This window comes from Simochromis diagramma, unplaced genomic scaffold, assembly GCF_900408965.1.
Source record: "Simochromis diagramma unplaced genomic scaffold, fSimDia1.1 OVJJ01000596.1, whole genome shotgun sequence".
Taxonomy (NCBI): Eukaryota; Metazoa; Chordata; class Actinopteri; order Cichliformes; family Cichlidae; genus Simochromis; species Simochromis diagramma.
The window spans coordinates 8,703,005-8,718,861 of NW_024387245.1; the positions used below are offsets into that span (position 1 = coordinate 8,703,005).

At 38.4% G+C, this 15,857-nt stretch overlaps 1 protein-coding gene across 6 annotated transcripts in view; it reads right to left on the bottom strand.

The window, feature by feature from the left end:
- Nucleotides 1–14,900, bottom strand: part of nup214 (nucleoporin 214) — a 35,033-nt gene extending 20,133 nt beyond the window's left edge. For 3 of the 6 annotated variants that reach the window (XM_040053292.1, XM_040053294.1, XM_040053291.1), the window contains exons 1-15: nucleotides 14,577–14,899; nucleotides 13,691–13,886; nucleotides 13,394–13,548; nucleotides 13,066–13,264; nucleotides 12,902–12,972; nucleotides 12,745–12,808; nucleotides 12,436–12,539; nucleotides 8,487–8,593; nucleotides 8,249–8,315; nucleotides 7,620–7,743; nucleotides 4,951–5,109; nucleotides 1,574–2,048; nucleotides 1,356–1,483; nucleotides 1,151–1,239; nucleotides 613–699 (exon numbers count right to left, since the gene is read on the bottom strand). In XM_040053292.1, coding sequence (XP_039909226.1) covers nucleotides 613–699; nucleotides 1,151–1,239; nucleotides 1,356–1,483; nucleotides 1,574–2,048; nucleotides 4,951–5,109; nucleotides 7,620–7,743; nucleotides 8,249–8,315; nucleotides 8,487–8,593; nucleotides 12,436–12,539; nucleotides 12,745–12,808; nucleotides 12,902–12,972; nucleotides 13,066–13,264; nucleotides 13,394–13,548; nucleotides 13,691–13,886; nucleotides 14,577–14,813 — 2,262 coding nt within the window. In that variant the 5' untranslated portion in view covers nucleotides 14,814–14,899. Of the gene's footprint in view, nucleotides 1–612; nucleotides 700–1,150; nucleotides 1,240–1,355; nucleotides 1,484–1,573; nucleotides 2,049–4,950; nucleotides 5,110–7,619; nucleotides 7,744–8,248; nucleotides 8,316–8,486; nucleotides 8,594–12,435; nucleotides 12,540–12,744; nucleotides 12,809–12,901; nucleotides 12,973–13,065; nucleotides 13,265–13,393; nucleotides 13,549–13,690; nucleotides 13,887–14,576 lie in introns of all 6 variants that reach the window. The other 3 variants (XM_040053296.1, XM_040053293.1, XM_040053295.1) reach the window with 3 other exon arrangements.
- Between the last annotated feature and the right edge of the window lie 957 nt (nucleotides 14,901–15,857).

Consider the following 15,857-nt stretch of genomic DNA (forward strand, 5'->3'; position numbering starts at 1 on the left):
TATTGCCGTAAACAGTTTATTTTGCGACACCACGAAACAAACGATAGCGTAAAATGAAACGATAGACGTTTCTATATCGTCATCCAATATATATCGTTATATCGAACAGCCCTAACTGGATCTATAAAGCTCCTCTGAGGACTTTTCGTCCTGCCTGGCAGCTCTGTCTTCAACATCCTTTGAGATGCTTTGGACATGTGCAGAGGTGAGATAGTGGATATACTGGACAGTTTTGTCAGTAACACATTCAACCTGAATTGTCCCCCCTAACACTCATTTCTAATCCTCTTCCTCCTGGTTACTCCCAGTGAAAATCATAGCACCTTCAACTCTGCTACCTCCAGCTCAGTCGCGTTTATTTATTATGTATTTGGTATAATTATATTATAGTATTATATGTTCTCTATATAATTTATTTGTTAGTTTATATAATTAAAAAGCATTCTGATTGAGGTCCACACTTGATATGGTGCATTTCATTTTATCACTTTCTTTTCTCTACAAGCTCAAGAACCCATATATTAGAGATTTAAAGCATTCACGTGACAAAACCAGCATTTCTTCCCCGACAAACCACTGCTACATGGCACGACAGTACATGATATGTCTCACCTCCTCCAATATGCCAGCCATGATGGGATCAGAGTCTTTCCTTTGCTGTAGCTGTTTCTCCAGGGCCTTCACACTGACACCGGCCTGCTTTTTCATGAAAAGTATATCAAAAGTTACTTTTCACTGTTAGCAACAAACACAAAAAACAGTCTGAACTAAAACAAAAAAAATCAAAATGCCTGTCATCTGATATTACTTTTAATCTGTCAGTTTCACTTTGTTTTAGTTGAAGTCTGTTGCCAGTAGCAACCAGTGACTGCACAGTTAAACAGAAGTTTGTTTTGTGTTACTTTATTTAGGATTTGTGAATATATTTTTTGCTGCAATTAGTTAATTGCTTACGTATCCAGGGCTCTATATGACAACACCTCCTTTGGGAGTGACCAAATTTAACACCAATCATCATCATTTTGTGTCATTGGTGAATTGTGATTAAAAGGTTGTTTTTTTTAATCCATCGAAAAAGTCTACCACATCACTGAAAGAAACCTATTTGATATAAGAACAGTAAACTTTCTTCGCAGCAAAGAGATCAGACCTGTGGAGCTTGGGTACGGGTCTGGACAGCAGGAGAAGGTTTCTGGACAACTGCTGGAGAGACACTGGTTTGAACTGGATGCACTGGAGCTGATACACATTTGGAACAACAGACAACATGCATTTGCAATTAAGATTCCAAGAGGACCTTTGTAAGAAAAACTACAACATAAATTTAATTACATTAAATACAACACCTTTCTTACCTAAAATAGCTGGTGGTTTGCTGGCTAAAGAAGGAGGGGCAGTTAAACTACTGGAAGTCGTGGCAACCGTTTTGGACAGTGGGGAGTTAAAGGAGAAAGGAGGTTGTGTAGTCTCCACTGTTGAAAATCTTTGGAAAAAGCAGACCAATTTTTAAACATTTAGACAAAAATCGACATCTTAGGACTAATACTGTGAAAAACACGTGATAGTTCAGTACCTGTCATTTAGATTCAGTTTCACTGCAGACTGGGACGCAGGGGTGGCAAGACTCTGAGGAGTTAGAGCTGGTGCTGCTGATGGTTTAGCAAGACTCTGAGGAGTTAGAGCTGGTGCTGCTGATGGTTTGACAGAAAGGTTGTTGAAAGAAAAAGCTGAAGGTGCAGAGGGAGTGTCAGAGGGAGGTTTCGAAGCAAAAGAGAAGCCGGATGACCCTGAGCCAAAAGGTGCAGAACCCCCCAGGGAGAAAGCTGAAGGGCCTGAAGTGGAGCAGGTAGTTGGGATGGAGAAAGTGAAGCCTGATGCTGCTGATGACACAGGAGCTTTTGGAACAATGCTGAATGGTGCAGCGGCAGAAGAAGTAGCAGGGGATGGAGAACTGGAAGCAGCTGCTGGAGTAAGACCAAGGCTTGGAAATGCTGCTGGGGCAGATGGGATTGAGGCAGCAATTTTGGGTGGTTGGGTTGCTAAAGAGCCTGTGAAAGAACAAAAAAAAACAAACAAAGATTACTTTTATTTGATCTCATCACATTTAAAGCAGTGTGAGTTTTGTCTACAAGCACAAGCTACTAGTTTAAAAAAAAAAAAAAAAAAGTGGAAAGGTGAAAAAACATTTTTAAAATCACATTTCTGACAGTTTTTAAAGGTATCTGTAGAAATGACCCCTTTACGAGTGATCCTGACTGAACCACAAAAAAAAAAAAAAAAAAAAAAAAAAAAAAAAAAAAACTGTTCATAGAATAGAAGGCACTTGAGAATGTAGTAAAAGCTCACTGCATGGTAAAAACAGTTGGTCACATTTAACAAATGTCAGTGAACATCATGTGGAAAAACAACCAAAAAAATTAGAGAAATAAACTCTTTACTAAATATTACTAGAACCAACAATACACTACACGGCTGCTATATTAGGTACAGCCTGCTAATCCAGGGTAGGACCTTTTTTGCCTTTAAAATTACTTTGATTTTTTTTTTTTTTTTTTTTTTTAAAGAAAAGGATGCCAGAAAAAAAATAAATTTAATAAAAATAAAATAAAAAAATCACACAGTTGCAGCAGATTTGTCAAATCATGATGCAAACCCTCCACATCCCAATGGTGCAATACTGGACTGAGTCACTCCTGGTGACTAGATTCCATTTGAGTACATGAACTCAAGAGATCAGATGAAATCAGGTGGAGATTATCTGAGCTTTGTCACATGGAACTTTGTTTGCTGGAAGCAGCCAGCAGATGATGGCTGTACTGTGGTAATAAAGAGATAAACTGGGTTGAGAATAGGCTGTCCCAAACGATTATTTTGATAGTCGACGAGTCACCCATTATTTTTGCGATTAGTCGACTAATCAGATCATGCATCCATTGAACGTAAAACGTACAGCTTATTGCACCAGCATGCATCTGCTCTTATATAACTATCATTAGCTTACAGCTTTAAGTGTTTAAGGTATGTGCTAACTAAAAATAAAGACAAGATAGTTTATTAAATTTAAATGAAATTTGCAGATTGTTTCGGTGGAGTTTAATAAACTCAGCCGTCTGCTCCTTGCTATCTAAAATATAACAGGACACCGGAGTATATTCTCGAGCATCTCACACTTCTGATAATCAGTTGTCTGCTTGACGTTTATTCAGCTGTGTAAAAACTATAACTTTGATCTCAGCCAAACCAATTTACTCAGAAACAAATACTGAAAAAAGCCAAACACTAACATTTTTAAGTTATCTAAGTGACTTATATATCATGTTTAACCTGAGTAGCGAAAGACGGCGGTGGGTTTGAAAACGATTTGCCGGGAGTCCGGTGTTCTCACGGGCTCTAGTGAGCCTTGCCCCCGGCTAGCTATCGAGCTAGTGGGTAACAGACGTCTCTGAAAACGTTGGAGCGCTTTTGAAAATATGTGGTGTCTTGATAAACTGAGCAGATATTTCAAGTTTACACAGCTACATTAACTTAAAATATGTTAAACGTTTATTTTGTGACCAGAAAGAATAATAAGAGTAACATTAAAACTAAGTAGCTGCCGCCATTGTTGGAAACTGAGCTGGGCTGCGCTATGAATTCTGGGACACAGTTTCTTCTCCTCCGGGGTTTAACGGCAGTTGGCATCTTTGTACATGCAGTGCTGCCATCTTCTGTTTCAGTCCGTTATTACACTCTTAAATCCTACTACTTATTCCTGCGTCTTTTGGGATCTTACAAAGCTGCAAACAACGCGTCGACTATTAAATTAGTCGTCGACGATTTTGATAGTCGACGTAATCGTGACTAGTCGACTAATCGTGGCAGCCCTAGTTGAGAACTACTCAAATTCCAACACTCCCATCTTAATATTGGAGCAAAACTTAAGACTAAGACAACATTTTTTCCAATCTTTTATTGTCCTATTTTGGCGAGTCTGTGTGAATTGTAGGCTCAGTATCTCAGCTGACAGGGCTTTGAAAGCGCCATGACCTTCTGCTGCTGTAGTCTATCTGCGTCAAGGTTCAACATGTGCATTCAGAGATGCTCTTCTGCATATTTTTGGTTATAATAAGCAGTTATTGCTGCTTTCCTATCAGCTCGCAGTAGTTTAGCCATTCTCCTCCAACCTCTGGTATCAACAAGGCATTTTCACCCAGACAACTGGTGCTCATTTTGCTTTTTTTTTTGCATCATCTGAGAGACGGTTGTGTGTCAAAATCCCAGTAGAGCAGCAGTTTCTGAAAAACTCAGACCAGCCCGACACGCATCAACAACCATGCCCTGTTCAAAGTCACTGAAATCACTTTTTCTGCCTCATTCTGATGCTCAATATGTCTACATGCCTAAATGCACCGAGTTGCTGCCATGACTTGTGTTCAGTTGCTTTTTTAGTGGTTGTATGAACACAGTTTACAGCTATCAAACATTTAAAGACATAAAGAAGACATCAAAATTAACAAGAGGGATATATTCAGAAAATCTGCTTCCTTAAAGATTAAGTCATTCATTTTGTTTAGCTTATTTAACATAAAAAAAGAATGCGGTACTCACAAATGTACTTTGATTAGTGTGTAATTATGTCTTCCAACAAACGGGTGCATTCTCATAAACTTCGAATTAATCCATCAAAATACATAGGAGTGGTTTGTGGAAGTCTCTGTGTTCCCTGACATTTTGAATACAGTGGCCGAGCTGTGCATAGAGACAAATCTATGTGCATTTCAGCCACATACACAGTACGTTATAAGTTACTTTAATTAAAAAAAAAACAAAAAAAACAGCACAAATAGTCACTTCAAATCCCCAAAGGAGGAGCTGTAACAATTCAAACACTATGCAATCAATACATTATCTTATTAGGGCACTGAAGAAATATTTTAGGCAAACATCGTTCCAATTCACAGGTTTTCTTACCAGGTTTGGGAAGTCTTTCCCCTTCCAAGGCCAGGTTAGAAGGAGCCACAACTAGCTGCTTAACCCCTGGATTGAGGTTGAGTAGAGCAAATGGACAAAGTAATCCCTCTGTGGAAAGCATTAGCATTGTGGGCGCTGGGGGCAAGGTCTTCTCATCAGCTTTATGGGAGTGGAAAGATTGGATATAAACAAAGTCAGACACTGAGCAGTTCTCCACACAATATATTTAAAAGTTTTAAGAACATTTGAGTACTAAGACAGTAGGTTCGCACTATAGTTGTCTGACTGAAGTTGGAGCTTTACGCCCTCTAGTGGTTAAAAAAAAAAGTATCCAGTCTTCATTTCAAAAAGATACTCCAGTCAGTTACAGAGACAACTGTCCTAATATTCGTAATTCAGTAAAAGAGTAAGATGCCTTTCTCTTCTCGCCAAACCCTGAAACATTTTCTGCTCCTCACACCCACTTTCTTGCCCTTTCCAAAGCCTTGCAGTATGCTGTGGGCTGCAGAGAAAATGGCAAATCATGTCTAAACCACCATTCAAATAACGAAACTGACTATTCACGACACAAATTAAAGATGCATTAGTCAGAGTTGATACTAGTCATTTCAGAAATGCCAAAAAAGTACACTGAACACACAGTCCTCTTTGTTTTCTCTATGACCACGTTTTATATCTAAAAATACTGTATTTATCAAGTATAACTGTTCATGAGTGCATGAAAAAGTGTTGCTTTTTCTGACTGTGTCGTTAATATCCACCGACTTTGCACCTATTTGACCCATGAGCTACATGCATGATAATCAGTGTCAATGTACACACACAAATACACACCCACACTGACAAATAAAATGCCAAGAAATACACTTGAAGAAGCGGTGCGATTTAAAGTTTTAGACAAAAAGAAAGCATACACCCCCACCCCACCCCAAAAAACTGTATCTAATGCTTTTCTGTTATGAAACTAAAGTTTGAAAGCTTTAGAGACGCAAGCAGAGAGAGGGTGAGAGGGAGCGAACAGACGGGAGAGGCACACGGTAAACCTCATCAGCATTCTGCAACAGGATTGTCTGGGCTTTGTTGTTTGTTATGGTCCTCTAGCTTGTGTGAGCCATTTTAATGAGTGCATTTTTCCCTACAGATAACTCCCTCCTACTCTCCCTTTGCTTTTCCAACCTAATGTCTAACTTTAGATCAAGGTTTTGATCAGACTACAATCATGTCATAATGTTGCTCAAATTGCAGGGTTTTTTTCCCCCGTAATGGGGAGGGAGGGAATCGTAGAGCGAACAGGAAGAGATGTGACTAGACAGCAACAGCAGCTCTACGTGAATGTCTGGCAGACTGGGCCAGTTAAGATAAAACAGTGTACTGAGACGATAGCTTATCACTATTCTTTACACATGCTGCAATACAGCACTGCGGTGAATGCTGTATGCACACAGAAACCTGACGGATTTAAGCTTCACTGGCTCATTAGGGGACTTCTCACCAGAAAACATTTTAAAGTTGAAACAAAGGCAAGGGAATGCGCTACAAGAGATAACACCGACTAAATTAAATTTAACTAAACTTAAAAATGACCAAATTAACTTTTGTCTGGTGGCAGAGGAGACGTGCACCGTCGCCTATCTTTAGAGCGTGGTAAGAGGGCTGAATGATGTTTTTCACACCACAGCTGTCTGATTCTTTAACAAGAGACTGTCACTATGTGTCTTGGTGAAGAAGAAAAAAAGAATTAGAAACTATGCACCCACCACAGTCAACCAAATATAATGCGCCTGTCTCTGCTAAAAGAAATTCACTCGAAACGAACACGAGCCTCTGTGTTTTGCTGACTTATGGTGCGATCGAGTCATTAATTCCTCTTCCATCTATTTCCACAGTTTTCTGCTGACACACAAGTTAGAAGACAGCTCACTACTGATCACCAGATTCACAGCGTAAACACAATAAATCCATGGTGAGCACTAACACTGCACTGCTTCGCCAGTGTTCAAAATGCTGCATTACTTTTCCCACACAATCCACACGTTTTTCCAACAGTGTCGATCCAAATTCTTAGAAGCTTTGACTACCATGATAGAAAATGTCAAAATCGTGATCCATGATTATTCACTAAACTTGAATGTTATCCTTAATGATATTTATAAATCTCACTGTGTTGGGTCTCATTTCTAGCACCAGTACTGTGAAACGTGTACATCTATGTGGCAAGGTGCCAGATGAGGTCATGGTTTTGTTTTTTTCAAAGTGACTTTAAGCAGAGACAGCAACATTGTAACAATTTTTTTATTTACTCATTTTTTTAAAACCCTGCTTTGTTTTTTGGGATTCCATTGAGTCAGGCATTACAGTTGTTATGTCTGTTAACATTTGCTCAATCAAATGACAGCAGTATTTCTGTCAACAACTGTAGCATAGACAGATCACCTTTATTGTACTGTACGCAGACTGGTCATGCTTATTTGACACAGTCAACAAGTCTGATATATTCTGAAATAACATGAATCGTAACCCAAGTCCTTATGAAGGTTATGCCACAAAAAGAGAAACAAACAAACAAAATCAAGGCAAAACAACAACAGTAATAATCTTTATATATATGAAATTAACTTCTGCTCAGATAAGTGAAGCAACTAAATACATACAAAGTCATATTCACTTACTTATGTGGATTTCCTGCTGGCTGGTGTAGTCTATAGCTAAGCCAAGAGGCAAAGTGTCTTCATTTGTTTCAGTCACTCGAAGCTCAGCCCTGCTCGAATCTTCTAGTTGCCAAATTTCCCACATCTAAAAGGGGTAAAAATAAGGCATGGTCATCACCATTTACAGAGAGTAAGTATTCAAACAAAATCCAAGGAAAATTAATAGATTTTTTTTTTGGGGGGGGGGGGGGGGGGGGGGGGGGGTATTTACAGTTTCTAAAAGCATCAAGTCTAATTCACTAAAACGCTGAAGCACTCAGATAAAATTATTGGTTTACCTAATTGATAAAAATTCAGCAAAAGCACAAGCTTGCTCAACTGTCACCAAAAAAGTCAGGTAAGCATTGGATATTTGACCTGGTGGGAGCTTAGCTAATCTAAATTATTTAGAAGGAAAGTGTTGTGACTGAGTAGAAGCTGCTGTAACACTTATGCAACCCTCCTCGGTTTTTTGGAAGCATTTTACTTTAACCGAGTAAAACAAACAGATGTAAAGACAAAGTAGAAAAATGACAATACATTCAAGACCACTTTCATTTATCTCTACATTTAGACAAACCTAAAACATTTTCACACATTTTAGCGTTTACCTTATCGTCTTGTCTGGCAATGACGCTGACCTCAATGGAAGCTGCTGATGCTGCAAACACAAGGTCCCTGGATGAAAGAAAAAAAATAAAATCAATGAGACAAAGCTTCAATTTACCATGACCTTAACATTAAACAAAGCGCAAAACTTTCAGGGCATAAACAAAGCATTTTAGCTTATAAGTAATCAGGCTTTCAGGTCACTGTTGGAGCAAATCTATCAGTTGGGATCAGTCTTACCAGTCCTCTATGTGACTGAGGAAGTAGTGGTGCTGACGCTCCGTACAGCTTCCAAAAACAAATTCACCAAAGTTCAGAAACTTTGGCTCCACTTTCTCATCCTTCTTCTGTAAAATAAATAAATAAATAAATAAATAAATAGTAGAGAAGTGGCATACTTCAGTAGCACTGTAATTTATGTCAAAAATGTAAACTGCAGAAAAAGAACCCCAATATGCATACAGTAATTTATGTGCATTAACCTGTCAGCCAGTGACATCAAACTGTGTCTCAGGGTTGGGGTTTTTGTGCTAAATCTGCTTTCTGTTAAACAAATTTAAGGGGGATGAGTGGGCCTCAAGAGTCTTGGTATACAGACTGTAAAGCTGTCTGACACACATACAAGTCTGAGCTTTATAAATAAAACTTATTGGACATTAACACTGTTAAAATGCCTTGAGCTACCCATGGGAAACAGGTGCAGCAATTTATTGGAACATCTGCAAACTAGGGCTGGGCCATATCATACCGTTCACGGTAATACTGGTGTAATTTTGGGCAACGATACGAAAATGAAATATCACGATAGAATATGTGTAAAACACACATGCGCAGTGCCTATGTTTACATACGCACATGGCGGCGACGCAGAATGAGAAGAGCGAAAGTGGATCGTTAAACGAAACAGATGAACCAGAATTGGTTTGTAAAAATGCTGCAACTTCAGTGGTGTGGAACTGGTTTGGCTTTCGTCCGTCAGAAACACAACAAAGCACTATTTTTGGTGGAGCATGCTAGCGGGCCGTTGTTATTACCGTGTTGTTTGGAAAACACGGCACACTTAAAATCAATCCTTTGATTTTTCTGAAAATCGACAGTGCCCCCTTATAATCCCGTGTGCCTTATGTATGAATTCTGGTTGTGTTTACTGACCTCGAAACGATTTTATGTGCTACACAGCGCTCGAAAATCTGTCAACATCTGTCTGTCTGTCTACATGCTCTTGCAGACCATTACATGTGGAAACCATTTGAATACAAGCGCGCTGATCCACACAGGTGTGCACATGGGTGTTCACTGTTCGTAGACTTAAATTACACCTTTCTTGGCTGCTACTTCAAAGCACATTGTGCGCTGTCTGTCCTGCGTGCTGCACAACAACATTGAATATTTAGTATTTACTGCTGTTTACACTTAGCTAGATTAATGCGATGGTGTTGTGTTTAGTATGTTGCTTTGGTTTTTTTTGCTTGTTTTCTATTCTTTTTCTCTCAACAGGTGATCCAGGCGATTTCCCCCCCCCCCCCCCCCCTTTCTCACTGTCCCTCTCCCCTTCTGTTTTTCTTTTCCTTCCTCTTTCTTTCTAACTTTCCTATCCCTCACTCATGTCTGTCCCGTCTGTAACAACTGAAAATAAAATAAATAATAAAAACAAAGGTCGATCAAATGGACCAATACGGCAATGCCACGATGATCCATTTGGCAAAATAAATCCATTGGGTATCCTTGTTTGTCTTCAGACAACAATTCTGATGGCTAAAGAACCAAATGGGACAGGCAAAAAAAAAAAAAAAAAAAAAAAAGAAAATCTGTCAAAAGTTTCAGTACGACTTTGCTAAGCTACAAACCCGCGCCGCTTGATGGATTGTCGGAGCATTACGGCTATCGTAGGCAGGAGCCTCGCGGAGTGATACGTACTGTGCTTCAACATAATATTACTGTATTGTGTGTGTATAACCTCTTTTTAAGTTTTGTGGATATTATACATGGTTATGCTGAGGATATGTCGGCCAATTTCCACTGGAAATGCCTTTTGGTTAAACTGTCAGTAAGGAATTTGCACTGTTACATTTTTATATAACTTTAATGCACATAAAAAAAACAGCTGCTTGTTTAAGTGAAAATACATTGATGGGGTTTTTTGCACTAATAAAGTTGTGGCGTTGTAAAGTATTTTATCTAGTGTCAATTATATTGTCAGTTATATCGTTATCGCAAATTTTCAAATCTATATCGTGATAAATATTTTTGGTCATATCGCCCTGCTCTACTGCAAACAGAAATGGAAATACAGCATATAACAAACTTTGTACAATTTTAACAAGCAACAGTTTGGTATTACCACCTTTATTCTTCATCACAGCCTGAACTCTCTGATGTAGTCTTTCTTGTAATTTCTTTAACCTCCTAGGACCTGGCGTCCACAAATATGGACATCACATTTTGGGTTGTCTAGACCAAAATACTACATTTTGCTCTACAAGGGCCTGATATCCACTTACGAGGACATTATACTGCCACTGTTCTATTGAAATTTTAAACAAATATGCTCATATGTGGATCTCATTTTTCTCAGAAACAAAAATTAAGTAAAAATTAAATAAATACATAAAAATCTGGTAATTCTTTGTTTTTACATTCATCAGGTGCCAATCAGCCCAAATATCAAAGAGAAATTAAAAATGCATGCCATGGAAGAGTTTGGGTCTTAGGAGGTTAAGTAGTCGCTTAAAGGCCATTTAAAGCTCTTCTTTGGATGTTGGTTGCATTTTGTTACATTGTCTGTTAAGATGATCCCACACTGTTAATGGGCACTGAGGAGGTCAACCCATGACTGATACAGTGTTGCCTTTTTCAATTTACACACAAAAACATTCCTCTGAAAATGGTCAGATACAAGGACTGGACAGGAAAAAAAAAATAATGGAAAAGCAGCCAATGTCCAAAGAAAAACCTTGAAATACCTTCCAAGAGCCTGCATAGCGCTTTCTCTGCCATTACAAAAAAAACTACAAGTGTAGCTGACTGGACGCAAAATATGAAGAAATGACTGGTGACTCAAGACTTTTGCACAGTAGTGTAAATATGAAAAGAAAGCACAAAAGCCCAATTATGGTCAAAGAACTGGTCACTGCATGCACAGCTGTGATGTCATCAGAGCACCAGAACTACATGCACTGAAGCCTAAGAAATAAATAAATAAATCACAGATTCATAGGAATAATCAAGTTTTTTGTTTTAAATCTTTGTTTCTACCATCTGGAAATCTATGTTCCTTCACAGATGTGTCATAGAAATGTCTCCACTGACTGACCCGCTTGCACTCGCATGCCTCCAGACTGGTTGTGCCAGGCATACAGGAATACTGTGTGCAAAAATGCTGTGAAGTTTCTTTTGGTACTCATGGCTGCCAATGGCAACCATTGAAAACAATTGACACTGTTATTCTTTGCTTTTCTTCTGTGGTCATTTTCTCTGCACTGAAACATTTCTGATTTAATCCCTGTTTAATTATTAAAACCTGTATAAAGCTCTGGAGGCATAAAACACTAATGATGAACAATTAGATGTTCTGATGATCAGTTTGCTGGATCATTCCTCCTCTCTTTCACTTCATGTGGGGATGATGTGAATATTTCTGAATAAAGATGACTGTGATCAAACGACTTGTAGATTTTCAGACTTAAAAGCAGCTCTAATGAATTCCTAACCATAATCTAAATGTATTTACATCAAGCATAAATACACAAATATATTTGTAAACAATGTTTAAAAACTGCTGTGCATTTATATTTTAAGTATAAATTGAATTGTTACAGTTTGAACCTGGATTATCTTTTTCACACACTTCACAGATCAATAACTAATTTGCTAGATACATGTGTTTAACTCTGTTACTTGCATTGTTATCACTGTCAAGTTACTGATAAATAAATTAATTTTAAAATTTACGTGACAAAACTTAGAAACGCAAGCAAGGAAAATTCAAGTTTGGTAAAAGATAAAAATGTGGATAATAAATTTAACTCTCCATAACTGAGCTGCAGTGATGATTTTTTTCCCCCGATACCCATGAATGGTCTTAACTGAGCTTCATACTATGATCAGCAGTTCGACCGTAGAACCAGTCTGTTAAACCTGATAAACCCAGATAAAAATCTATCTAAAAAATGATGCCTGGCATACTTACAGGGAGTGAGATCAACACTAGCTCAGGGGGGGTCTCAAGTGAGCCATCTCCAGCAGCATATGCTACTGCAAACACATAGGTTTTCAGCCACAGCACATCCACAGCTGTGAGAGACAAATAGGAAAGAGAGACAAGACATTGGAACATCAACAAAACAGCAAGACTCAGCTCCTCCTTTTCCTATACAACTTGAAATATTTTATGGAATCACTGCAATCTATTACTAATCTATCACCACCAAGATAAAAACCTTAGTGTATGGACCATTTTCATAGTTTAATTTTATATACATAGGTATGGCTACCTTACCTTTTACAGTTTCGCCAGGGGTGAAGAACTGTGGACATGGGATAACTTTCTTTTCCTCCAGTCCCTTTAGAACAGAGGAGAAAAATCTGTTCCTGTAGCTTCCAAAGACTGTTAAGCAATTTGCTCTTAATTCAAAATTCTTATTATTATAACTTACTGGTGTATATTGTGTGACTGTACCATCCATTTTTCCAGCTGCAACTTGCTTTCCCTTTGGACTCCAGCAAACTGTGGTAAACAAAGCAAGTAAACAACTACTGAACCACATCAGCGATATGGACTGCAGATAAATTTAGCAATTATGTCAAGAGTGTCACTCACTGCAGGTAATTCCACTTGAAGAAGGCAGCCTGGCCTGCACATTGACACTGTCAGTAACATCCAAAATCATTATAGTGCCATCAGAGAGGCAGACAGCCAACACAGACACCTGCGCAGGATTCCACTTCAGGTCCTGCACTAAGACGTCAGGTGCTACAGCTGGCTGGTGCGATGCAAATGGTAGCTTCTGTAGTTTTCCCTGGAAAAGCAAGGAATGCAAATTAAAACAAATATCAGACAACATGATTACATTTACCAGACAAGGTGAAATTTGGCAACAGGTGTTCGACTGTGTTAACACATTAGGTAGACAGACTGAAATAACTACCTTGTTCATGAACGTGCGGACATCATAGAATGTGAGCGACAAGCCAGCTTCCTCAGACATGCCACACACAGACAGTGTGAGCTCATCACAACTGAGAGCCACGTGGTGCAAAATTAGTTCCACGGTCACTTCAGTCAGTGCTGGTATTCCTTTGACTAAAATAGGGAGGAAGATGTTAGTGGACAGTGAAACAGCAAAAATTATTAATGACATGAAACATGTGGTGTATCCGTCATGACAACATTGTGTTTTTAACCTGTCATTATTGCACTATTTAAAACTGCAGTGTATTCATACCTATTTCGTTGGAGTTGCCATCACCTTTATCAGCAGCCAGAATATCTCGAGTTAAGTACACCTTGAGAGTTCTGTCAAGCCCCACAAAAGTTAAGCCATATTTATTTGAGATGGCAAGGAGGCTGGATCTGTCTTTTGGCAAATCTTCGGTGGGGTCAAACACTCTGACTTTCTTCATCTGACGAAACTGAAAATCCTAAAACGAAAGGCAAACACTTTCATTTCATGGTGACCTGTTATGAACTGTTAACAACTGTGAGTCCACTTCGGTAAATGCAAACGCAGCGTCTTCGAGACAGAATAATACACACTTTAAATAAACATTGTTGACAAGATAGCTGGTGAGCCTGAAGGGTGCTCTCAAAGCCAAATGTTTGTAATGCCTCTCAATTAGAACTATGCTAACACGTTACCATATCGTGTTAGCTATCGGTGCAAGGCTTGTTGTAATGTTACAGCAATATATAAAACTTAAACAAAAAAAATGCAATGTGTTTTAGAACACATTATTTTACAAATGCATAATTTAATAGGACGAATCCACCAAACACAGCGGCGTTTAACTTTACAAGCACAACATCACACCGGCTACGGTGCTAACCCTAAGTAGCGGGCTAAAATATGGCATGAATAAAACTGCAGTAACTACTTTTAATTGAAACGCTTTTAAACCGCTGTGAAAGTCTTTAATGTTTTATCGTATCAAAGTAGTCATTACAGTTCAGTAAATATCGTGAGGATAAGGATACCTAAACCAGAAAACATAACCCACGACAAGTGGCTTGTTTAGCTAGCCAGCTAGCTAAACTAGCCACTACATTAAGGATGAACTGACACGGTAACTTACACATGCTAACCTGTGAAGTCAACTTTAACAGAGACATACCTTCATTTCCCTCTCAGGAGGGGAGTCCGCATCGTCACTCATTGTGAAATTTTGAGGGTTTTTCTTCCAAAAGACCTGCTGTGTTCGTTTATTTCTTGCTAGTATGTACCACAGAAAGTTTTGGTTAGCTACATCAGGACAACTAAACACACGCCGCGCGATTTTTCCGTTGAAAAAACAAAAACCAACTAGGATGACGAGTAGATACCAGAGCAGCTTGAGAGAACACGAGCTCATACAGTCGAGTATGTTGAGTTGCAATTAAAGGTTGAATTATCTAGATATAACTAAAGGTATATATTTTACCCTTTTAATAGTAAGTAAAAAAAAATGCATAAAAGTTGTGTTTGTGTGTGTGTGTGTGTGTGTGTGTGTGTGTGTGTATACAAAAACATAACTTTTATGCATTTTTTTTTACTTACTATTAAAAAGGTCCCACTTTTTACAGTAATAGAATAGCATTTTTTCCACCAACAAAGTGATTTCCATGAGCCATTAACCCAAACTTATAAGTGTTGGCTAATAGTTAATCTATAATTCTACTGTTCGAAGCTTCAGCATAAATTATCTAAATGGACTGGTGGCTATCAGGGAATGGAATAAAAGCCAGCAAAGGAGAGCTCTGATTGTCCTTTGAGGATCCTGGAGAGCTATCCTTGAAGACTAGTTCAAGAATTTACAAGAGTTCAGGCTGTGTTCGAGGATAAAAGTAGTTATACCAAATACTGACTTTCAATCTTGTTAGAGTTGAACACATTCTTTCACCTCACATACCATATAATCATGCGTGTTTCAATAAACTGCTGCATCTTCAGTCTTTCTCATTTTCATAGCAAAATAAATTTAAAAAAAATTGAAAGAATGAGGGGTAGCTTAATAAGAGCCCCCCCCCCTACATATATTTATATATCATAGATGAAATGCTTAGGTTAATATGGTTGATTTGGATCGATCCAGTGTTGCCTGCAATTCTAAACCTGTGCCTTCATGAAATAAAACTGGCTGTATACTTTATGTTACATTCATCTTTGAAGGAACTCCAGTGACTCATCCAGCAAAATTTAACACCATTTTAATGACACAAGAATTTCACAGCTCGGTGGCACAGACAGTGAGAATTATTATTGTCACTAATTTGTCTTCTTTCTGCTGGAATCTCATTACTTACATGTTTGAAGCCATGCAGATCTACAATAAATCGCAACTTCCAGAGAAAAATATATTTCAAGTGCATCCTTTTGTAGGTACTTTGGCAAATGCAAAGAGAGACAAAAGACAGTA